Source organism: Diaphorina citri, unplaced genomic scaffold (assembly GCF_000475195.1).
Source record: "Diaphorina citri unplaced genomic scaffold, Diaci psyllid genome assembly version 1.1 scaffold754, whole genome shotgun sequence".
Classification (NCBI taxonomy): domain Eukaryota; kingdom Metazoa; phylum Arthropoda; class Insecta; order Hemiptera; family Psyllidae; genus Diaphorina; species Diaphorina citri.
Genome location: NW_007378187.1, coordinates 105,199 through 129,741, shown reverse-complemented (window position 1 = coordinate 129,741; position 24,543 = coordinate 105,199). Strand labels below are relative to the sequence as shown.

The 24,543-nt window shown below is 37.2% G+C and overlaps 1 protein-coding gene and 1 long non-coding RNA gene across 2 annotated transcripts in view; one reads left to right on the top strand and one right to left on the bottom strand.

Moving 5' to 3' along the window:
• Positions 1 to 501: 501 nt before the first annotated feature.
• LOC113468492 lies at positions 502 to 1,777 on the bottom strand. Its single transcript, XR_003392230.1, has 2 exons — positions 1,556 to 1,777; positions 502 to 898 (listed from the first exon to the last, which is right to left on the bottom strand). It is a non-coding gene; the product is annotated as an uncharacterized LOC113468492 (long non-coding RNA).
• Positions 1,778 to 7,016: 5,239 nt separating this feature from the next.
• Positions 7,017 to 24,543, top strand: part of LOC103511797 — a 20,110-nt gene continuing 2,583 nt past the window's right edge. The window contains exons 1-4 of the mRNA XM_026825448.1: positions 7,017 to 7,085; positions 7,422 to 7,488; positions 9,728 to 9,811; positions 12,624 to 12,698. Of these exons, the coding sequence (XP_026681249.1) occupies positions 7,017 to 7,085; positions 7,422 to 7,488; positions 9,728 to 9,811; positions 12,624 to 12,698 (295 nt within the window). The remainder of the gene's footprint in view (positions 7,086 to 7,421; positions 7,489 to 9,727; positions 9,812 to 12,623; positions 12,699 to 24,543) is intronic.

Below are 24,543 nucleotides of genomic sequence, written 5' to 3'. Positions count from 1 at the left end.
GTCATAAAATTTAGCGTGGTGCGTTGAGCGGGGAACGGCATTTGTGACAGGCATTTATGCTTAACTTTAAATACTTTTTTTTAGTATAAATTAAAGTTACAAAAAATGTTTTTATTATTTAAAATTTCGTTTTGTTTTTATTTTGTTTGATTTTGGTTAATTTACGTGTTAGTCAGTTTTATCATTTAGCAACAAAAAAGACTTTGATGTGAGGTGTATATTTCCATTTTGAGGACAAAAAGCGTGGTACTTCTTATTATGTTCGTCAGTTCTCCTGAGGAAAAAAAAAAACTCTTTTGGGTTTCAGAAACTTCATCTTAAATGAATTTTGTATGGGGACAATCATTTCCCTACATTACCAATAGTTCAAAGCTTCAGAGTGTTCTTTCACTTGGGAAAACTCATCAAGTGTTTCATCTATTAACCTCATAAGCCTGAAAAGTGTTTCTTTTAAAGGAAAAGCAAATTCAACCCAAACATGTTGCATCTCAATTAGATTCAAATATTTTCGTTATTATTTTCGTTTCATTTGATTTTTATTTATTTTTTTATTGAGTTCCTGTTTTTATTAATTTATTTTTATTGACTTTTTTTTACTTAGAAAATTTTGTATGTGCCAATGGCTACTGTTAGTACGTCGCCGTAATATTACGTAAGTATAAGTTTATTTAGAACTGTAAAACTCCTAACTTTAAGTCATTGAATATTATTCACCCTTAAACTACGCATTGAAGAGAATGTACAAAGAAACAAAAGCACGTACCTATCTATTAAAACTAAAAGAAAGGAAAATCTTGGTAGCCATTTTCACTCTTTCAGAAAAGTGACCCGATTTGGGATATTTTATGCTTTTGCGCTTGCGTAAAAGTGCATTTCAACTTGAGAATTTTTGGTAGACCTCAGCCCCCCAAAAAAAAAAAAAAAAAAAAAAACTTTGGGTTTCAGAAACTTCATCTTAAATTAATTTTGTATGGGGACAATCATTTCCCTACATTACTAATAGTTCAAAGCTTCAGAGTGTTCTTTCACTTGGGAAAACTCATCAAGTGTTTCATCTATTAACCCTCATAAGCCTGAAAAGTGTTTCTTTAAAAGGAAAAGCAAATTCAACCCAAACATGTTGCATCTCAATTAGATTCAAATATTTTCGTTTTTATTTTCGTTTCATTTGATTTTTATTTATTTTTTTTATTATTATTATTATTATTGAGTTCCTGTTTTTATTAATTTATTTTTATTGACTTATTTTTACTTAGATAATTTTGTATGTGCCAATGGCTACTGTTAGTACGTCGCCGTAATATTACGTAAGTATAAGTTCTTTTACTGAACTGTAAAACTTCTAACTTTAAGTCATTGAATATTATTCACCCTTGAACTACTCATTGAAGAGAAAGTACAAAGAAACAAAAGCACGTACCTATCTATTAAAACTAAAAGAAAGGAAAATCTTGGTAGCCATTTTCACTATTTCAGAAAAGTGACCCAATTTGGGATATTTTATGCATTTGCGCTTGCGTAAAAGTGCATTTCAACTTGAGAATTTTTGGTAGACACATTTGGTACCAATATAAAAGGACTTTACTCATGTAACATAAATGCCGAAAAGTAAACAAAACATCATGGTTACTATGATTCTATGCATAGGCATACGTAGGTGCCTACCTTCTAATACACAGTACTTGGAAGGGTTAGTAACGTTTTAAATGAACAAAATATCAGTTTAATTTGAAAGAGCTTTTAATTTTAAATTTAAGGCCTAAAATTTATTTTTTAAATGTAATTAAATGAACAAAATATCAGTTTAATTTGAAAGAGCTTTTAATTTTAAATTTAAGGCCTAAAATTTATTTTTTAAATGTAAGTAGGTAGGTAACTTATTTCTATTTATTAATTTAGAAGCTTAGCTAGGTAATGTAATTACCCTCTAGTTTACAAATAGGTATAAATTAAATAGAATAATTAATGTTATTCAATAGTTATCTAAATATGAATTCAAATCCATCATGACTACATTTCTATTTATTAATTTAGAAGCTTAGCTAGGTAATGTAATTACCCTCTAGTTTACAAATAGGTATAAATTAAATAGAATAATTAATATTATTCAATAGTTATCTAAATATGAATTCAAATCCATCATGACTACTTTTTTTCAGTTGCCTATACATTACTACTGTCTTTATTAGCTCATTGATTGAGCGCGGAACATTTCGATTAGTTACTCTCTTGATAAAATTATATTGTAAATAATTTCATCACTATCAATAATAATATTTATATTTGACTATTACTATGTTATACTTTAACATAATATCTACGTATATTATTATCTCCATATTTTTACCAGAATCCTTATCAAATGCTTATTCCTTCCGCGTCCTCCATGTATCCGCGTCTTTAGGACTATGACCAGTGTCAAAAGATACAGTTGAAAAAATTCTGTATTCATATATACATATGTATCTTTTATTGTTTCCATCAAGAACGAGTATATTATTATCTCCATATTTTTACCAGAATCCTTATCAAATGCTTATTCCTTCCGCGTCCTCCATGTATCCGCGTCTTTAGGACTATAACCAGTGTCAAAAGATACAGTTGAAAAAATTCTGTATTCATATATCTTTTATTGTTTCCATCAAGAACGAGTTATCTGTCTCTCAAACCTTTTCTGTTCATAGTCCCGACCTCTCCATTTCCTTTGAATCTCCCTCCCTTTATTCTTCCTCATTTTCTCACCCAAATGATCATTTCACTCTCAAACCTTTTCTGTTCATAGTCCCGACCTCTCCATTTCCTTTGAATCTCCCTCCCTTTATTCTTCCTCATTTTCTCACCCAAATTTAATGATCATTTCATTGTACTTGTTATCTATATTTATCAAATAAAAAATTGTTGATTAATTTATTACTATAAATAAAATTAAATTGAAACAATGCCTCTATTTCGTTGACTAATTACCACTATCATGTTTTCATTTGCTCAGTAATTGGTTCCATCCGGGGCGGATTTTAAACAGATAAGGCTCGTTCTCGGAACGGCTGGCTTTCTCCTATGCTGTCCTTCTCCCTTCGCTTTCGAGACGATAAGACCTTAGCTGTTACAGTTTCCTATATCGGTTCCATCCGGGGCGGATTTTAAACAGATAAGGCTCGTTCTCGGAACGGCTGGCTTTCTCCTATGCTGTCCTTCTCCCTTCGCTTTCGGGACGATAAGACCTTAGCTGTTACAGTTTCCTATATCAAACCTGTAAATAAAATTCTTTATAAACAGAAATCGTGACTTTTCAGATTTTATTACACGAAACATTTCGACGCATTTTTACCCTATCATGTTTTCATTTGCTCAGTAATTGGTTCCATCCGGGGCGGATTTTAAACAGATAAGGCTCGTTCTCGGAACGGCTGGCTTTCTCGCTGTCCTTCTCCCTTCGCTTTCGGGACGATAATACCTTAGCTGTTACAGTTTCCTAAATCGAACCTCTAAATAAAATTCTTTATAAACAAAAATCGTGACTTTTCAGATTTACCAGGCCAAGGATATGTACATACTGGGTAGCTAGAAAACAATTCTTTAGATTTGCTAGTATCACAATATGAAGGTCTCTGAAATCTTGAAAAGACTTGGTTTTAAAACTACTTTTAATAAAATTATCCCTGTATTGTATAGAAATACTTCAAGTACGCCATAATTTCAGGTAAATTACAATTACTTAGGTTATAAGGTAATTCGTTGCTCACTTCATTTCTTGTCACAGTTTTAGCTGTATTATTATAAACCTGTTGTTTGGATTTCTATATGATGTTTCATTGCTTCAATTAAATTATTTCCATTATTTTTTTTCTCTTGTATTGTTTTTTGTATTCCTTTACTATGTGCTAATTTATAACTCAATTTTGTTTTTGGTCTAAATTAATTTTTTTCTTACTGTGTGTGTAAATGACTACCCTGAAAGTTTGTGATCACTTCAACAGGCCAAGTTCCGGCCTGAGCACGCCAGTGTGTATATTACACAAAACATTTCGACGCATTTTTACCCCTATCATAACTCCGTCAATTTCCAATGTAATGTCATGAAATTTGGACCATATGTTAACCTATATTTCCTTATTATGCCTGCGAAATTCCGAAGTTCTAGCTTTACCGGAAGGGGTAGAAAAAACGGTTTGAAAATCGCTTATTTTACGACTGACTCACTGATTTACTCATCAAAATTATGAGGCACTTCCCGATGTCCTAGAAACTTGAAATTTGGCAGGATGATAGGTCTTGAAGAGTAAGTAAAGAGAAAAATCTGGTTTTACGACTGACTCACTGATTTACTCATCAAAATTATGAGGCACTTCCCGATGTCCTAGAAACTTGAAATTTGGCAGGATGATAGGTTAGGTCTTGATGAGTAAGTAAAGGGAAAAATCTGATTTTTACCCCTATCATAACTCATCAATTTCCAATGTAATGTCATGAAATTTGAACCATATGTTAACCTATATTTCCTTATTATGCCTGTGAGTTGGATGAATGAGCAGAATGTGAGTTGGATGAATGAGCAGAATGTGAGTTGAATGAATGAGCAGAATGTGAGTTGGATGAATGAGCAGAATGTGAGTTGGATGAATGAGCAGAATGTGGGTTGGATGAATGAGCAAAATGTGAGTTGGATGAATGAGCAGAATGTGAGTTGGATGAATGAGCAGAATGTGAGTCAGGATAAAATCCGCCCCGGGCGGGAATCGAACCCGCGGCCTAGCGCTTACAAGGCAGACGCACTACCAACTAAGCTAACTAGGCTGGCCTTAATTAAGTTTATTGTACCTAAATATTGTACCTAAAAAATATTGTAAAACACACATCGAAATCATTAGACGACTAAAAAGAACTGTGGAAGTTAATAAGAGAAAGTAAAGAACTATTTGGTAGAATCTGAAGATTCTGACCCAGGGCCGGATTTACCTAGGTAGTAGGTAGGTCTTCAGTGAGGTCTCACGGTTATTTCAATCTCTAGGTTGGGGTCAGGGTTTACCAAGTTGATACGCAGCATTTGAGCCCAGGATGTGACCTTTAAAGGTCTTAGAAATAATTTTAATCCTCAAATATTTACACAAGTTTTGTTTTAGTCTTCCTTCTCTCTTCGATTTCGGGACGATAAGACCATAGCAGTTACAGTTCCCTCTGTCAAACCTCTTGAAAAAAAAAAAAAAAAAGGTTTAATGTCAACTTTTTGTTCTCTTTCTCTTTTACAGAAATGCCCTCAATATTGTTAAAGATGATCTCATAATCAAAGTCGATGAACTGACGAGGTAAGTCCAAGTCCTTTTATTCCCCGGTGCCCGTGTTTATTTCTGTTCCTTACCAACCTCAGTAGTACCACGTTAGACCTGGGATCTGCAGGTTGGTGATTCGAGTCCAAGTCAAGTTATTAATCTACAAATTTAATTGAGGTCTTTTAATTGAGCATTTAATTGGCGACATTTGTGACGAGTTAATTGTTCCCTTTTATTTCCCTTTGAAACAATTAACCTCTTAATAAAAAAAAAAAAAAAAAAAAATCATGAAACACAACTATTGACTCGTTACTGTTCTTTGATCTGCAACACAACTGGTGATCCGAAATTTCTCAACACCTACCATTAGAAGAGGTAGACGATTCGGTTGGCTGACTGCGATGAGTACATGGGGTATTATAGTACGAATGATTGCTTTTATAGTACTATTAGAAACATTGCTATTATTCTGGGCCTGGGGGTTCCCGGATGTACCTCTCTGGTAACATACATAATGAGTTGGATGGCGCCAGCAAATAAAACCATCACCGCGGTGTATCTCTAACGAATTGCAATATAACGAATAAGTATGTACACAGGAATAAAACGAATAGGTGTCTAAACTGATGTCCATAGCCCGGGACACACGATACGACATTAGGACGTGTTTTCCAACTTTTGTCTCTTTCTGATGTGGTCTTTCGATAGGTCGTGTTATTTGTATACACAATCTTCTTCTTTTTCTTCGCCTTTTCCCGTTTACAGACGGGGTCGGCATTTTTCGTCAGCCTCTCGATCAGCATGGTGATTGCTTTGGGCTGACATTTGGTTTTGGCTACAAATTTTACGAGTGGATGCCCTTCGCACTCAATCTTTGCTATTTCTTTAGCAAGGGAAATTCAGGCTAGTATACTCCTTGTTTAAAGTCCCCAAGCAATCAATCCATGTCTTTTTTTTAAGAGGTTTGACAGAGGGAACTGTAACTGCTATGGTCTTATCGTCCCGAAATCGAAGAGAGAATAGGAGAAAGCCAGACGTTCCGAGAACGAACATTATCCCATCAGGATAAAATCCGCCCCGGGCGGGAATCGAACCCGCAGCCTAGCGCTTACAAGGCAGACGCACTACCAAATAAGCTAACTAGGCTGCAATCCATGTCTAATCGAGTGAAATTTGCGGAAAGATCGCGTACCATACGCAACGCAACGATTTGTCGACAGACTAGGTAGGAAGATAAGTCTGCAGACGAATCGTAGTGTGTGTTCGTGTGAACCCAGCCTAATGTTCTAACCCATCCATCTACTGGCGTGTTGTTAGTATGCAGAACTGTTTAGTTAGTGTCTATTGTTAGATGTGTTAATTAACCACCTAAAAACCTCTTTTTTCTTCCCCCACTTATTTTTTGGCAACCCTTTCGCAGCAAAATCTGTATGGCCGAAAGACTTGGCACTCAGCCGGAAAGAAAATTTATCAAAGTTAAATAAATACCTATAAAGGATCCATTACATATTAGGTAGGTTTTGCCTACATTACTTTCCGAATCTTTCTTACGATGAATACTTAATAAATTCAAAGTATACCTGGCACTGATAATAATTGGATTTCAAAGTTAAATAAATACCTATAAAGGATCCATTACATATTAGGTAGGTTTTGCCTACATTACTTTCCGAATCTTTCTTACGATGAAAACACGTATGATTTAATACTCATCTTTTCTAATTTTCGCAGGTCTTTGTTTGAACACCTATGATTGTCGGATTCAACACGGGACGTCCTATGGAAAATGTGCCTACGGATTTGGCGTCTGCTGCGTATGTAAGTACCTAACTTAGACTACCCATAATAGAGAGATTTTTTTTAACCAAAATTACTCTTGAACATTTTTGAACTCTTGAACGTTTTTTGATGAAAAGTCATTTCTGCACATATGCAGAAACGGGGTTTGGTCAACTTACGTTTCCGTTATCGTCGCGTAAGGTAGTGGTGCAAACACTCTCTGCTATGAACCTGTTTGTTAGTGTTTACTGTAATCATATTACGGTAATCAACTGTCCTCGCCTAATGAGGATCTTCCTCTCAAAAGTCTCATTGGTGGATGTGCCAAAACTCCAAAACTAAAACCTTATGTACCTACTTCTAAATTTCTTTCAGATCACTCAGATTGAATTCAACCAAAGAGCACCTGCAGGATGTACACAGTACTTCACTGAGCCTTCTGGTAAGAAAGCTTTCTAAAAAGTAGGTATGAGGTTTCTATACAGCCAGTCTAGTTAGCTTGGCAGATAGCGCGTCTGCCTCGTAAGCGCTAGGCCACAGGTATGAATCCCACCTGGAACGGTATAAATAGTAGTTGGATGGAAGAGCTTCTGTTTGGGTGAAAGAGATCTTTCAGGATTACCCGACTTAAATAAATCCTTACATAGTACATACTATTGAAATACGCAAAAGGTCGTCTGACGTTAGAATATGAGGTAAGACCTCTACATTTTACATTTCCTACAGCCCGACACCATACACTTTTCATACCCAAAAAGCCCACCTAGAGGCTTAGGTGTAGTTAATAAGGGTCCCATAGGTGATGATAGGTGTGCTATGCTCCATGAATATAAAGGGGCTTTTCAGCCCTATGTCGAAAATACCTGGAAATCTACATTCCCTACTTAGAAAAGAAAACAAAGTTTAGTCAAAATAAAAATAAAGAGGGGGGAAAAATTTCATGTGTTTACCACCCTGTATTAAAATCAAAACTGAAATCGTCGTCCTGTTTTTACGGTCACCATCGGAAACCAACGTATCATAACTTTTTACTGCCACCTTAACTTTTAGCGGCGCTACTTTACGTTTTGCTCTTTATTATTATTATTATTACATACTTTTATCTCTGCTGTGTGATGTTTTTTTACGTTTCAATTGTCGAGACATCCTTGACAAATTGACTTTTAGTACCTACCTACTTATTCACTCACTCTTGTGTATATTTATTTCTTTCAGATCACTCAGATTGAATTCAACCAAAGAGCACCTGCAGGATGTACACAGTACTTCACTGAGCCTTCTGGTAAGAAAGCCTTCTAAAGAGTAGGTATGAGGTTTCTATACAGCCAGTCTAGTTAGCTTGGCAGATAGCGCGTCTGCCTCGTAAGCGCTAGGCCACGGGTACGAATCCCACCCGGAACGGTATAAATAGTAGTTGGATGGAAGAGCTTCTGTTTGGGTGAAAGAAATCTTTCAGGATTACCCGACTTAAATAAATCCTTACATACTATTGAAATACGCAAAAGGTCGTCTGAGGTTAGAATATGAGGTAAGACCTCTAAATTTTACATTTCCTACAGCCCGACACCATACACTTTTCATATACAAAAAGCCCACCTAGAGGCTTAGGTGTAGGTACTAAGGGTCCCATAGGTGATGATAGGCGTGCTAAGCTCCGCGAATATAAAGGGGCTTTTCAGCCCTATGTCAAAAATACCTGGGAATCTACATTCCCTACTTGGAAAAGAAAACAAAGTTTAGTCAAAATAAAAATAAAGGGAAAAAAAAATTCATGTGTTTACCACCCTGTATTAAAATCAAAACTGAAATCGTCGTCCTGTTTTTACGGTCACCATCGGAAACCGACGTATCATAACTTTTTAGTGCCACCTTAACTTTTAGCGGCGCTACTTTACGTTTTGCTCTTTATTATTATTACATACTTTTATCTCTGCTGTGTGATGTTTTTTCATGAAGACATTTTCGATATTGCGGGGCGTTCTCTCTGCCATAATTCATAACATCGGAAATTGTCCATTAATCCTACCTATGAGGTGAAGGTAACGTAACAGGCTCGGATATTTGGGGCTCTCTCTTTCGGGCTTTGTTTCAAAGGCCGCCGTGCGCCCGGTTTCAGAAATCTCCGTTTCTATTGACTGATAGGGCAGTTAGACATTGCCTAATATTGTTTAGGTTCACCGGATAAGAGTCTGTGAAAAGGACTTTGAAAAAAGTTTCATCATAATACTTCTCTTGTCAGTACACTTGACACAGATTCCCCCTCCTCCCCCTTTTTTCTCCAAGACTTGACACAGATTCCCCCTCCTCCCCCTTCCCCTTTTTTTCCTCTTCTCCCCCTTCGTTCTCCAAGAAAAAAAAGCTCCCCTTCAATATAAACAGCTTGTTTATTTTTTCTTGAGAAAAATAAAGCAAACACTTTAATTTAACGAGCAGTTTTATGAATGAATAAAAATGAAAGTTCTAGCGAGTAGCGAGTGTCGCTTACAGTTAGCCTCTCGATACAGCGCTACACGAGACGGATATTTGGGGCTCTCTCTTTCGGGCTTTGTTTCAAAGGCCGCCGTGCGCCCGGTTTCAGAAATCTCCGTTTCTATTGACTGATAGAGCAGTTAGACATTGCCTAATATTGTGTAGGTTCACCGGATATTAAGTTATTTTATGTTTTTTCTTTCAAATTTCAGGCATTATTCAAACGTGGAATTTTGCTGTCAATGGGCGACATCTTGCGAACCAAGACTATGTTATATGTATGCGACAAAATGAACGTAAGTACCTATTGATAGTATTTAACTATTGATTTTGCACTACCTACCTACCTACTTCTCATCTTATTGATAGATTGATACTTTTTTTTTACTGTTTTTGACCTTGGCTGGGAATGCCCCACCATGGCCAATGAAAAATGGTTGAAATGAACAAATTTTATGGCAATCGAACCCGCGGCCTAGCGCTTACAAGGCAGACGCACTACCAACTAAGCTAACTAGGCTGGCCTTAATTAAGTTTATTGTACCTAAAAAATATTGTAAAACACACATCGAAATCATTAAACGACTAAAAAGAACTGTGGAAGTTAATAAGAGAAAGTAAAGAACTATTTGGTAGAATCTGAAGATTCTGACCCAGGGCCGGATTTACCTAGGTAGTAGGTAAATCTCACGGTTATTTCAATCTCTAGGTTGGGGTCAGGGTTTACTAAGTTGATACGCAGCATTTGAGCCCAGGATGTGACCTTTAAAGGTCTTAGAAATAATTTTAATCCTCAAATATTTATACAAGTTTTGTTTTTCCCACCGAAAGATGAGTATTCCTAATCAAAATTAATCGGGAAGACCTTATTATGCCGTCGAAATCAATTTTAATTATTTGACATTGATAAAATCGATTATTTCAAATCGATTTTTCCCCTCCAAAAATTTTGCAAACAATTGAAAAATCTGATGATGTGAAGAAAAACAGGACAATATGGAAACCTTTCTCGCTTTTGCGGGAATGTGTTGAATGAATTGAACATAATTTTAACTTTGTCCACTTTGATAAAATCGATTATTTCAAATCGATTTTTCCCCTCCAAAAATTTTGCAAACAATTGAAAAATCTGATGATGTGAAGAAAAACAGGAAAATATGGAAACCTTTCTCGCTTTTGCGGAAATGTGTTGAATGCATTGAACATAATTTTAACTTTGTCCACTCTCAAAATTAATCGGGAAGACCTTATTATGCCGTCGAAATCAATTTTAATTATTTGACATTGATAAAATCGATTATTTCAAATCGATTTCTCCCCCTCCAAAAATTTTGCAAACAATTGAAAAATCTGATGATGAAGAAAATATGGAAACCTTTCTCGCTTTTGCGGGAATGTGTTGATTGAATTGACCATAATTTTAACTTTGTCCACTTTATTTTAAAAATCGACTCAAATTCGTCACGAACTCGGACCATGCCTGTTACAAAGCCCGCAGCTAAGCCTTGACATTGATAGTAGCATGCTGCAGAATACCATTTCGTTTCAGTTCCTTAGTGACCTTGATATGGTGCGCGCATTCGATTCGATTTCCGTTCTGCTCTTTTGGACTTTTTGTCCACTCATTATTGGATGGCCCACACCGCTTCTCAATTTCTGGTCCAAGGGGGTCAAATCTGCCCTGAGCAGTCTGGTGTCGGGCAACAATTCGATACAGGCTGAGGAAAGCCCGCGAGGTAAGTCGAAAATATCATTATTTATCTTCTTGAAAAAACAAAAACAAAAAAAAAAAGAAACAATATTGTTCATTGATCATTTTACTTTCTTCTATTGTTTTTGTTCAAGTTCAGAAGATTCGATCTCTATTTTTTTGACCTTTCAAAACGTTAACTATATTGTAATAAATAGGTACGAGTAGCTATGTAGGTACCTAAGTATATTAGCTTTTCCTTAATTGCATTTATTAAAGTGCAAGTTCCTACCAGCTTTACAAATTTCCTTTACGTTTGTGATCAATCCCTTGAAAAAATTATCGATAAAAAAGTACGTAGGTATCTAGGTTTTGATTTCTTTTTGGACAAATAATTCAAGATATTTAGAATAGGGTACCTACAATGATATTGGTAACATATGTTAAGAGTTGGATGAATGAGCAGAATGTGAGTTGGATGAATGAGCAGAATGTGAGTTGGATGAATGAGCAGAATGTGAGTTGAATGAATGAGCAGAATGTGGGTTGGATGAATGAGCAGAATGTGAGTTGGATGAATGAGCAGAATGTGAGTTGGATGAATGAGCAGAATGTGAGTTGGATGAATGAGCAGAACGTGAGTTGGATGAATGAGCAGAATGTGAGTTGGATGAGCCAATCAGATTGCTTACGAGTTTTGGCACATCCACCAATAATAACTTATACATAGAAGTAGCAAATCTACCTTCATTTTATAAAATCATTCTCCTCGTAGTAATTTGACTCAACATTCATAGCTACAGAGTATTGGAAACACCCGGTAAAAATTGGCATTGTGGCTGAGTTTTCCTTACAGAATGTAAAGACAAAAAAAAATCGCTCTCTAAAGAGTCTGTGAAAAGGACTTTGAAAAAAGTTTCATCATAATACTTCTCTTGTCAGTACACTTGACACAGATTCCCCATCTCCCCCTTCCCCTTTTTTTCCTCTTCTCCCCCTTTTTTCTCCAAGTGCGAACCAAGACTATGTTATATGTATGCGACAAAATGAACGTAAGTACCTATTGATAGTATTTAACTATTGATTTTGCACTACCTACTTCTCATCTTATTGATAAATTGATACTTTTTTTACAGTTTTTGACCTTGGCTGGGAATGCCCCACCATGGCCAATGAAAAATGGTTGAAATGAACAAATTTTATGGCTGTTCTCCAAGAAAAAAAAGCTCCCCTTCAATATAAACAGCTTGTTTATTTTTTCTTGAGAAAAATAAAGCAAACACTTTAATTTAACGAGCAGTTTTATGAATGAATAAAAATGAAAGTTCTAGCGAGTAGCGAGTGTCGCTTACAGTTAGCCTCTCGATACAGCGCTACACGAGGCACTTTTATGGCTAGACATAAATTTTTGGTTTCAGAAATGTGTTCCATAGCGTACGAGCCATGTGATGAAAATTCCTTCAAGATTGGTCCTCCAGGAAACATGATCCTATGTGAGTAAACTTTGTTCTTTGCACATTGCATACACAAATATAGTTTCCAGGCGTTCATACAAATTTTTACTCCATCAGTACTCTGGTGCAGTTGGTCTCTCAATACAACTAAATATGTACCTAATTAGGTGTTTATTTCCGATTCCTATTGTAAAACTGATTTTATTAATTGCTTAACTAAATATAGTTTCCAGGCGTTCATACAAATTTTTACTCCATCAGTACTCTGGTGCAGTTGGTCTCTCAATACAACTAAATATGTACCTACCTACCTAATTAGGTGTTTATTTCCGATTTCTATTGTAAAACTGATTTTATTAATTGCTTAACTAGGCACCTGATTTATTAATTACCTACCTATTGTTATTTTCCAATTTTATGTTCAACAGTTTTCCCCATTAGCTATTTCCTTTAGAATCTTTAGGTGAAAATAAATAAATAAAACATTCATAATTTTATTGTTAAAATTACTTTCATGCTGAACTGTGTTTTAAGAAGAACAAAAAAAAAGGTAATTTAAGTTTGAGTAAAAGGCTCAAATTTTACCTCGCATATGTATGTACGAGGGTGGATCAATAAGTACCTGTGTTTGAGAAAATGGTGCAAGATACCTACATGTTTTGGTTCTATTTTTCAACTTGGTCTATTTTTAGGGCCACACACTTAACCCAGCGTCCCTGCCACATTTTTAACCCTTCCAAATAGCAGCTGCCATCAAAGTCCTCAAAATAGCGTTTTTTTGGGGTGCTCACGTCATCCTTTGAGGTGAACCGCTTTCCGCTGATCCAAATTTTCAAGTTAGAGAACAGAAAATAATCATAGGGAGTCAAGTTAGTTGAGTAGGGTGGTTGTAGCAACAATTCCTAACCAAAATGGTGGAGTTTAGCCTTGAAAATTGTTGAGGTGTGAGACGGAGCATTGTCACGGTGGAACAGCAGTTTTTTCGTTGCAAAATGGGGGGGTTTGAGCTGCACTGCTTCATCAAATCTTGTCAAAAGTTCAGTCCAGTTGTCGTTTTACCTTTTTTAAAGAAGCCCATGAGAATTATTCCATTTGAATCCCAGAAAACGGTCAGATCTGCCGGAAAATCACTTTTTCGGCCGATTTGACTGATTTTGCCAGCTTGGGGCAGATTCTCCAGCCGCAGTCCATTGTTTGACTCTCGTTTTGTGTCAGGGTTGTAGTGATGGATACAAAACTCATCCACGGTCACAACTCAATGCAAAAATTCACTTGGATTGCGTTTCCATAGGTCTAGACAAGCCTTTGAACAAGTCACTTGCTGTCAGTCGCGGCACCCATTGTGACAGTCGCGGCAGCCATTGGGCGGATAGGTTTTTCATACCCAGCATCTCATGAAGGATCTTGAAAACTGTTCCATAAAGAATGTCCACACTCTCAGCTACAACACACACTTTCGTCCGTCGGTCTAGGACCACCAGATCATGGACTTTTTCCACAAGTTCTTCGGTACGCACGTTTTTGGGCCACCTGGGTGGTCCTCAGCAAAAACACTCGTGCATCCTCGTTCAAATTCGCTAAATCAAAAGCGAATGGTGTGTCGGATAGAAAGTAAGTTGTTCTTACCACTGTACTCTTGAAGCTCATTTGAATACTAAGTGTGGATCACCAATATTTCTTTAGTCCTTATAAGACCTGTTAAGTTTCATTTGATTTGTATAGGCTTAACAGGGCTGTTAGGCTAACAGCCTGTTGGAGCTTCAAAAGAAGGTTGGTGAAATCCGCCACAACTGTATTTAAAAGCCAGCGGCGATAAAACATGGAATGTAACCGTCCGTGGATCACTGAAGTTGGGCAACGTTTCTCGTGGTTGATACCCGGATGCGATTACCCAAATGATCCCACTCAGGCTGTAGTTGAGATGTACATGTGGGAGGCGAGTAATGGAGCAGTTGCAAATGGGTAAAAATTATAAATAAACGGTCGATTCCTATGTAAAAAGTTGGGAAAAATCCAAATGTGAGGTCAAAACTCCGAAAAAGCAACTTTAAAAGGTCGAAAATTCAATTTTTAATTGCCGTTCTAATGAAAAAGTTTAGAGTTGTGACGTCAGATTTCACGTCAAAATGCGCAGAAACGCGCTTGCGCACAAACAAACGAAGCGGGAGTTATGAATTATGACGTCATCGCCTACGGGAGCGTATGCCGTGACGTCAAAGTTCACGATTTACCGGTATTTTTCAAATCGATTTGTCTCGGGACCTAGAAGTCGTAGAAGAAAAAGAAAAATTTCGTTCGTCCTCATTTTTCCTGCTCTATGACTTTGAAACATGACCCAAGTAAGCGCAACTGATCTATTTGTTGTACAAGGGAGGTTGAAATCCCCGTCACTAAAAGCCTTAGCAGTTATACAGTGACATTTAACACCAATGAAACAAAATCATAATAAGTGCTAGGCCGCGGGGCGGATTTTATCCTGAAGAGATGAGGTTCGTTCTAGGAACGGCTCTTTCTCCTATCTTTTCTTCCTTCTCTCTACAATTTCAGTAGACTGGAAATTTTGAAAAATTGGACTGGAAAACCGGGAAAAGTCAGGGAATTTTATTTTTCCATTTTGGTAGACACCCTGTTAACACAATTAAAATTCCTTTAAAACTTCATAATAATAATAATCTCAATAGTATTATATGCACCTACTTTAGAATTATAGTAGGTATCATTTTATACCAGTCACCTGCTTCTACTTTCTCAATTGTCCTCCTGGGGCTGGGTAAACCCCAGATGAAAGCGTCATTATAAAAATTCAAGACATGCGAACTAACAACTAACTTTCTCAATTAGACATTAAAGCTTTTCCTTGTTGATTGCAAAGAACCAGTACTGTAAAACTGCCAAGTCTTATAAGGTAGAAACACATTACTATCATGTCACGTGTGTAGTTCAAAGTTTTCCCAGAATATTGTAGGTAATTTCGTTCATGATAGCCACTGCCCTCACGTCACTTGAGCATATCCTGCCCGAATAGGACTGAAAAGTCCCTTTACCCCAGCAGTCTAAACAAGGTCTCGTATATTTGATGGGTTAAAGAATAATACCTACATACAACCAACAATTCAGTAAAAAGACCTTGCTTAACTAGAAAAAAAAAGGTATGAGGTAGAAACACACTACTATCATGTCACGTGAACTCATAAGGAGTCAGAAAGATGTAGTTCAAAGTTTTCCCATAATATTGTAGGTAATTTCGTTCATGATAGCCACTGCCCTCACGTCACGTGAGGTCACGTGACAAGCTACCCGCCTCCTCACATCAATCTCACCCAGCCTGAGTGAGGCCGGGAAAAGCTAGCATCAAGCGATTGCCCAGATGGCCAGTCATCCGGATACCAACCACGCCCAGCTTTGCTTAACTTCGGTACCTATTTCTATTCTAATTTTATAGGTCTTTGTTTAAACACGTATGATTTAATACTCATCTTTTCTAATTTTCGTAGGTCTTTGTTTGAACACCTATGATTTAATACTCATCTTTTCTAATTTTCGTAGGTCTTTGTTTGAACACCTATGATTTAATACTCATCTTTTCTAATTTTCGTAGGTCTTTGTTTGAACACCTATGATTTAATACTCATCTTTTCTAATTTTCGTAGGTCTTTGTTTGAACACCTATGATTTAATACTCATCTTTTCTAATTTTCGTAGGTCTTTGTTTGAACACCTATGATTTAATACTCATCTTTTCTAATTTTCGTAGGTCTTTGTTTGAACACCTATGATTTAATACTCATCTTTTCTAATTTTCGTAGGTCTTTGTTTGAACACCTATGATTTAATACTCATCTTTTCTAATTTTCGTAGGTCTTTGTTTGAACACCTATGATTTAATACTCATCTTTTCTAATTTTCGTAGGTCTTTGTTTGAACAGGGAGTGCCATGGTACCTTTTTGATACAGGGCCGTATCCAGGATTTTGTGGGGGGGGGGGGGGTGAATGCTTCAATTTTTCGGAGTCTTGCCTACAGTACCTACAGGAGAAAAACGAAGCTCAAAGGGTGCAGGGTTGTGGTTTGGCCCCCTTGACCCCAATCTTTCGGAGTCTGACGTACAGTAAAGGAAAAAAATTAAGCTCGAGGGGAGAGCCCTGGTCCCCTCCCCTAAATTTAATTCATGTTTGCTATTGCCATCCTAAATTAGTAGGGTAAGTGTACCATTTATTCGCCCACCTAAAAAACGTACCATTTATTGGCCCACCTGCCCACATTTATTTTTCTAATTTTTGTTTTTATGACTACAATTTTTGAATAGCACTGGTTCGATAGCAGTCTTTTAGCCCTTTCTTTTGATGAAATTGGATCTTGAAAAAGTTTGTCCAGTTCAGACTTATGTGGCGTATGGTACAGGTGGGCCAATAAATGGTACGTTTTTTAGATGGGCGAATAAATGGTACACTTACCCTAGGTAGGTATTAGTTATGGAGTTTTGGCACATCCACCAATAATAACTTATACATAGAAGTAGCAAATCTACCTTCATTTTATAAAATCATTCTCCTCGTAGTAATTTGACTCAACATTCATAGCTACAGAGTATTGGAAACACCCGGTAAAAATTGGCATTGTGGCTGAGTTTTCCTTACAGAATGTAAAGACAAAAAAAAATCGCTCTCTAAAGAGTCTGTGAAAAGGACTTTGAAAAAAGTTTCATCATAATACTTCTCTTGTCAGTACACTTGACACAGATTCCCCCTCCTCCCCCTTCCCCTTTTTTTCCTCTTCTCCCCCTTCGTTCTCCAAGAAAAAAAAGCTCCCCTTCAATATAAACAGCTTGTTTATTTTTTCTTGAGAAAAATAAAGCAAACACTTTAATTTAACGAGCAGTTTTATGAATGAATAAAAATGAAAGTTCTAGCGAGTAGCGAGTGTCGCTTACAGTTAGCCTCTCGATACAGCGCTACACGAGAACTAGGGGCCAGAATGTGCCAATGCCAATGGACTCGATAATGATTCACCAAAGGAGGTCAATATACTTCCAGCTAAACAAGTAGGAAGAATCTTTTATGGTTCCTACAGACCTCTGTCTGGAGAGATGTGTGTATGTGCTACGTGCGCTCGGTCAGTCACGTAAACAATTCATGAATTCTTTTTAGTATCTAAATATCTCTACCTAGATATGTACCTAGGTATCACTGAAGTTAAGAATGAGATAGATACTTAGGTACCTACCACACTGTGCAGTGACCATAGAATGAGGTACAAGTACCTACATACTTACCAACTCTTGAAATACTTTGTGTCTCCTATTTCAATGGTACTTAGGTTTACTGTATATAATTTTTATTACTCGTAGATATTAACTAATTATAAGGTTTGGGATAAAATGCTTAGGTACTATCTTTTGGGAGAAAACGTTAAAATTTGCCATTATGTCAGAAATCCTGCAGCACCGCAGCACAGAAATCCTGCAGGAGTTCTCGTGTTTCTTTCCGTTATCCAAAAGTTAACAATATTACTTTTTTGTTATTATTATTTTTTAAGAAGTTTGATAGAGGGAACTGGAACTACTGAGGTGTTATAGTCCCGAAATCGAAGAGAGAAGAAGGAGAACTAATTATAAGGTTTGGGATAAAATGCTTAGGTACTATCTTTTGGGAGAAAACGTTAAAATTTGCCATTATGTCAGAAATCCTGCAGGAGTTCTCGTGTTTCTTTCCGTTGTCCAAAAATTAATAATATTACTTTTTTGTTATTATTATTTTTTTAAGAGGTTTGATAGAGGGAACTGACACTTCTGAGGTGTTATAGTCCCGAAATCGAAGAGAGAAGAAGGAGAGGATGGAAGAAACCCCGCCGCGCCGTTCCGAGAACGAGCCTTATCGGCTTAGGATAAAATCCGCCCCCGGGGTGGGAATTTTGACAATTTTCCGATCTTTATTTGTTCTGAATAATTTTCAGGGCACCTCACCTGCGGTCAGGAGACTTCGAACAACATCACCTACTTCACGAACCCAGGGTTCCCTAGTCCTACTTCAGACGTAGGAGAATGCGCCATACAAGTCAAGAAAATCGCTCCCGAAATCAGCCAAATCCGACTCGACTTCCTCCACTTTACGTTGGTAAATTTCATTCCCTTGTTTATGAGAGATTGTGAGCTATTTTCTCTGTTCCGTGTTGATTTATGCCGGGCGTCTCTTCAAACTATTGACGTAGGTTTTTTTTTTTTTAAGAGGTTTGACAGAGGGAACTGTAACTGCTATGGTCTTATCGTCCCGAAATCGAAGAGAGAAGGAAGACAGGATAGGAGAAAGCCAGCCGTTCCGAGAACGAACATTATCCCATCAGGATAAAATCCGCCCCGGGCGGGAATCGGGGAATCGAACCCGCGGCCTAGCGGTTACAAGGCAGACGCATTACCAACTAAGCTAACTAGGCTGGCTTTCTCTGCTTTCGTAGCGGCAATAGAACGTTGAATTCCCAGTTCCTAATAAAATTGATCACTGAAGTTAAGGATGGATGACCAACTGTGCAATCACGTGCCGTTGGGTTTTCCCGGCTCAATTCAAGCTGGGTAAGGTTAACAATGTGAAAAGGCTGGTATACTCGTATGTATAGTTTATCGCCGAATGGAGGGTAATAATTATACCCCCATCGTGACTGAAGGCTAAATTAATTATCCTTAGAAACACGACTCATTTCAAAAATTTAGGCCCTTTTAATATTTACGATGAACTTTGAAAAAATCCTGATTTCAGGGACAACCTAACCGCTTGACGGGTGACTGTGACAGCGATGTGTTCATAGTAGGAAGTGGATTGGTGAGAGACATGCGGCTCTGTGGCAGTAACAGTGGCCATCACAGTGAGTAATGGAATCTTCGACCTACCCACTTTTAGTATCTGAATTCCTACGTCAAATATGGAGCTCTTTTTATGCTGGCGATTGAGGGCCAATCAATTTTTTATTTAATATATTTATTAGAATTTAGTTTAAAGGGGCGCAACTTTGAGAGGGCCAAATCAATATAAGACCTTTGTCATTTCAAGGCCCTCAGGGGGGAGGTATTGATTGAAGAGCTCCGCGGGACATGTTTAAAAGTTCCTATCGGCCGTATGCACCGCGTTATTCGCCATACAGTTGGAAATACCTACATATTATGTTTATTCCAGTTAAAATTGAGACTATACCTCCTATTTTGTGTTTTGGTTTCAGTGTACTTTGACGTGGACGATGTTAATGAACCAATTGTCATTTATATGAAGCTCTCTGAGAGGAATATGTTTCGACTGTGGGAAATCAAGGTAAGATATACTTACATACATTGGTATTAGTTACTCATAATTAAGATTTGATATGCCGGCTAAGTACCTTGGAGCTCGTCTGCCTTGTAAGCGCTAGGCCGTGGATTTGATTTCCGCCCTGGGCAACCTTTATCCTGAACAAATTTAAAGTTCGTTCTCGAAATTGTTGGCTTTTTCCTATAAATATCCTCCTTCGCTTTTCGATTTCGGGAAGAAGATCTCCGTTGTTAAATTCCCTCCTTTCAAACCTGTAAAAAAAAGATCGTGGTAATTTTGATCTCTTTATTTTTAGGATTTGGTCTTGTGATCCTTAGGATTCTCTTTTTTTTTGCCTTTCTTGGCCGCCACTGATCATTATCTACCTAATATCAAATAGAACCAACGGGTGACTGTGACAGCGATGTGTTCATAGTAGGAAGTGGATTGGTGAGAGACATGCGGCTCTGTGGCAGTAACAGTGGCCATCACAGTAAGTAATGGAATCTTCGACCTACCCACTTTTAGTATCTGAATTCCTGCGTCAAATATGGAGCTCTTTTTATGCTGGCCAAAAAAAAAAAAAAAAAAAAAAAAATCATAATTAGATTTAACCAACCTTGTTTCCATTTCTTTTTCCAGGTAGTACGACGCCGTTTCAAATTCGGGTACAATTCGGTGCAGGCACCCATCTGGAGTCCCCGGAGGATAATCTAGGAATGTGTCTGAGATACGAACAACAAGTGTGTGCCGTCTAACAACTTTTCGTCTCCTTAGGGCCTGTTCCCAACTGTCGTGAGTTTTATCCGATTTTTTTCCCGAATGCCCTCTAGGCAATGTAATTTAAATGACGGTATTCCCACTATACACGACACGATTTTTTTTTTCCCGAACGACAAAAAATGTCCTTGTAGGCAATGTAATTTAAATGACAGTGTTCCCACTGCGCACGACACGACTTTTTTTCCGAACGATAAGTGGGAACGGGCCTTTAGATACACGAACTTAATAATTATCATGATGTGGTGGTCATACTCGTACTTAGAGGAAAACCATGCCTTCAAGTTTACTTCTTGAAGACTTAAAGGATATTTAGTAATACTTACTAAAGACTTAAAGTATATTCAACAATAACATCCTAAGGGACTGGATGTTCTTGTCCCCGTTGCATTACGTTCTGTACACTCCTTTATCTTCTGAGATTTAGTAGCGTAGTTAATGTTAATTTTTACAATCCAGTTATAACTCTTCCTGTTTTACTGACCTCCTTTTTAAATCCATTAAATCTGAGATATAAGATATATTTATTATGTTACAAGCACAGGATATTTGTAGGGCGTTGTACAGTGCCAATGGACTCGATAATGATTCACCAAAGGAGGTCAATATACTTCCAGCTAAACAAGTAGGAAGAATCTTTTATGGTTCCTACAGATCTCTGTCTGGAGAGATGTGTGTATGTGCTACGTGCGCTCGGTCAGTCACGTAAACAATCCATGAATTCTTTTTAGTAAGTATCTGTACCTAGATATGTACCAAATTGTACCTAGGTATCACTGAAGTTAAGAATGAGATAGATACTTAGGTACCTACCACACTGTGCAGTGACCATAGAATGAGGTACAAGTACCTACATACTTACCAACTCTTGAAATACTTTGTGTCTCCTATTTCAATGGTACTTAGGTTTACTGTATATAATTTTGTAAAATAAACAAGTACTAGTGTATTACTCGTAGATATTGACTAATTATAAGGTTTGGGATAAAATGCTTAGGTACTATCTTTTGGGAGACAACGTTAAAATTTGCCATTATGTCAGAAATCCTGCAGCACCGCAGCACAGAAATCCTGCAGGAGTTCTCGTGTTTCTTTCCGTTATCCAAAAGTTAACAATATTACTTTTTTGTTATTATTATTTTTTAAGAAGTTTGATAGAGGGAACTGGAACTACTGAGGTGTTATAGTCCCGAAATCGAAGAGAGAAGAAGGAGAGGATAGTGATGGGACTCGAGTGAGATTTTTCAACTCGATTATTTTCTACTCGATTATTTTCCAACTCGAGTTGTAACTCGAGTGGAAATTAATCGAGTTGAATATTTATTCCTGGAAATTACACCGTGCCGATTTCTCACTCGAGAGTCGAGTAGGCGAGCGAGTCGCTGATATTCGGGTTTTCGTTCGGAAACTCTCGGCATACGCGTATACCACTATACCCCTCCCCCTCTTCAGTTCTCTTTCTTGCATCATCATCAGAGGGGAGAGGGGGGTAGTGAATCATTCAACTCGTTCAAACGAATAGTTTTTCTGACGAATAGATTTGTACTCGAATAGAAACTGCATGCTGCAATAATATGTGGCGGGAAGCCCCGCGGGGAAAACCAAAAATATCTTTTTTTCCTTTTTAAAAAAAAAAAAAAAAAAAAAAAAAAACAATATTGTTCATTGATCATTTTACTTTCTTCTATTGTTTTTGTTCAAGTTCAGACTTCAGAAGATTCGATCTCTAGTTTTTTGACCTTTCAAAACGTTAACTATATTGTAATAAATAGGTACGAGTAGCTATGTAGGTACCTATATTAGCTTTTCCTTAATTGCATTTATTAAAGTGCAAGTTCCTACCAGCTTTACAAATTTCCTTTAAGTTTGTGATCAATCCCTTGAAAAAATTATCGATAAAAAAGTACGTAGGTATCTAGGTTTTGATTTCTTTTTGGATAAATAATTCAAGATATTTAGAATAGGGTACCTACAATGATATTGGTAGATTTTGGTACCGAAATGGCTTTCTTTTCTTTCCAGTGCTCAATTTCTTTCCGGTTCCAATAAGTTTGGAATGTGGTGCTGACGATGGCAGAAGACGAGGTAAGATTTTTCTCTGACATCCACATAGTTTCCAAATCAACCCCAAAAGACAGCACAATCAAGTAGAGGTACCTTTGATTTTTGACAGAGGTTTAACGTCTTCTGTAGAATTGCTAAGAAGTAGGTACTTACCTATCTATAAGATAGTTTTAGAAGCAACTTTTACCAGCCTAGTGAGCCTAGTTACGCGGGTTCGGTTCCACCCGGGCCGGATTTTATCTCTACACTGCTGATATGGAGCTTCACAAAGTTACCGAGTGACTTCGATAATGTACAAACATATCTAACCGAAGTATAGGTAAGCACCTAATACCTACATACTTGGAATAGTAATTTTAACCCATGATAAGCAGAATCAAATTAACTTCATAATAATACCAATCTCAGTGGTGCAGTGGTTAGCGCGATGGACTTCGGATCTGGAGGTTGGTGGATCGAGTCCAAGTCAAGTCATAAAATTTAGCGTGGTGCGTTGAGCGGGGAACGGCATTTGTGACGGGCATTTATGCTTAACACAATTAAAATTCCTTTAAAACTTCATAATAATAATAATCTCAATAGTGTGATATGCACCTACTTTATAGAATTGTAGTATCATTTATATCAGTCACCTGCTTCTACTCTCTCAATTGTCCTCCTGGGGCTGGGTAAATCCCAGATGAAATGATCATTATAAAGATTTAAGACATGCGAACTAACAACTAACTTTCTCAATTAGACATTAAACCTTTTCCTTGTTGATTGCAAAGAACCAGTACTGTAAATCTGCTAAGTCTTATTTATTAGAATTTAGTTTAAAGGGGCGCAACTTTGAGAGGGCCAAATCAATATAAGACCTTTGTCATTTCAAGGCCCTCAGGGGGGAGGCATTGATTGAAGAGCTCCGCGGGACACCTTTAAAAGTTCTTATCGGCCGTATGCACCGCGTAATTCACCATTCAGTTGGAAATACCTAATACATAATATTATGTTTATTCCAGTTAAAATTGAGACTATACCTCCTATTTTGTGTTTTGGTTTCAGTGTACTTTGACGTGGATGATGTTAATGAACCAATCGTCATTTATATGAAGCTCTCTGAGAGGAATATGTTTCGACTGTGGGAAATCAAGGTAAGATACATACATTGGTATTAGTTACTGATGATAATTAAGATTTGATATGTCGGCTAAGTACCTTGGAGCTCGTCTGCCTTGTAAGCGCTAGGCCGTGGATTTGATTTCCGCCCTGGGCAACCTTTATCCTGAACAAATTTAAAGTTCGTTCTCGAAATCGCTGGCTTTTTCCTATAAATATCCTCCTTCGCTTTTCGATTTCGGGAAGAAGATCTCCGTTGTTAAATTTCCTCCTTTCAAATCTGTAAAAAAAAAAAAGAAAAAAAAATCGTGGTAATTTTGATCTCTTTATTTTCAGGATTTGGTCTTGCGATCCTTAGGATTCTTTTTTTTTTTGCCTTTCTTGGCCGCCACTGATTATTATCTACCTAATATCAAATAGAACCAATAGATTCAATAGAAGTGTCACAAATCAAAGGCATTGCTGATACTCTTGTATTCCTGAAGACAAAAGTAAACATCCATTTGATGTCAGATGAAAACGAGACTAATAAATGTTCCACATCAGTAGAGGATTTGCAAAATTAGGGAGATCAATAGTCTGAACCATGTTTGGGAGAAAATTTTGATCCCTTCCTTTTACTTGCGTTACTGGCTATAGGTACCTTAGTTATGAAGACTTTAGTAGGAAAGT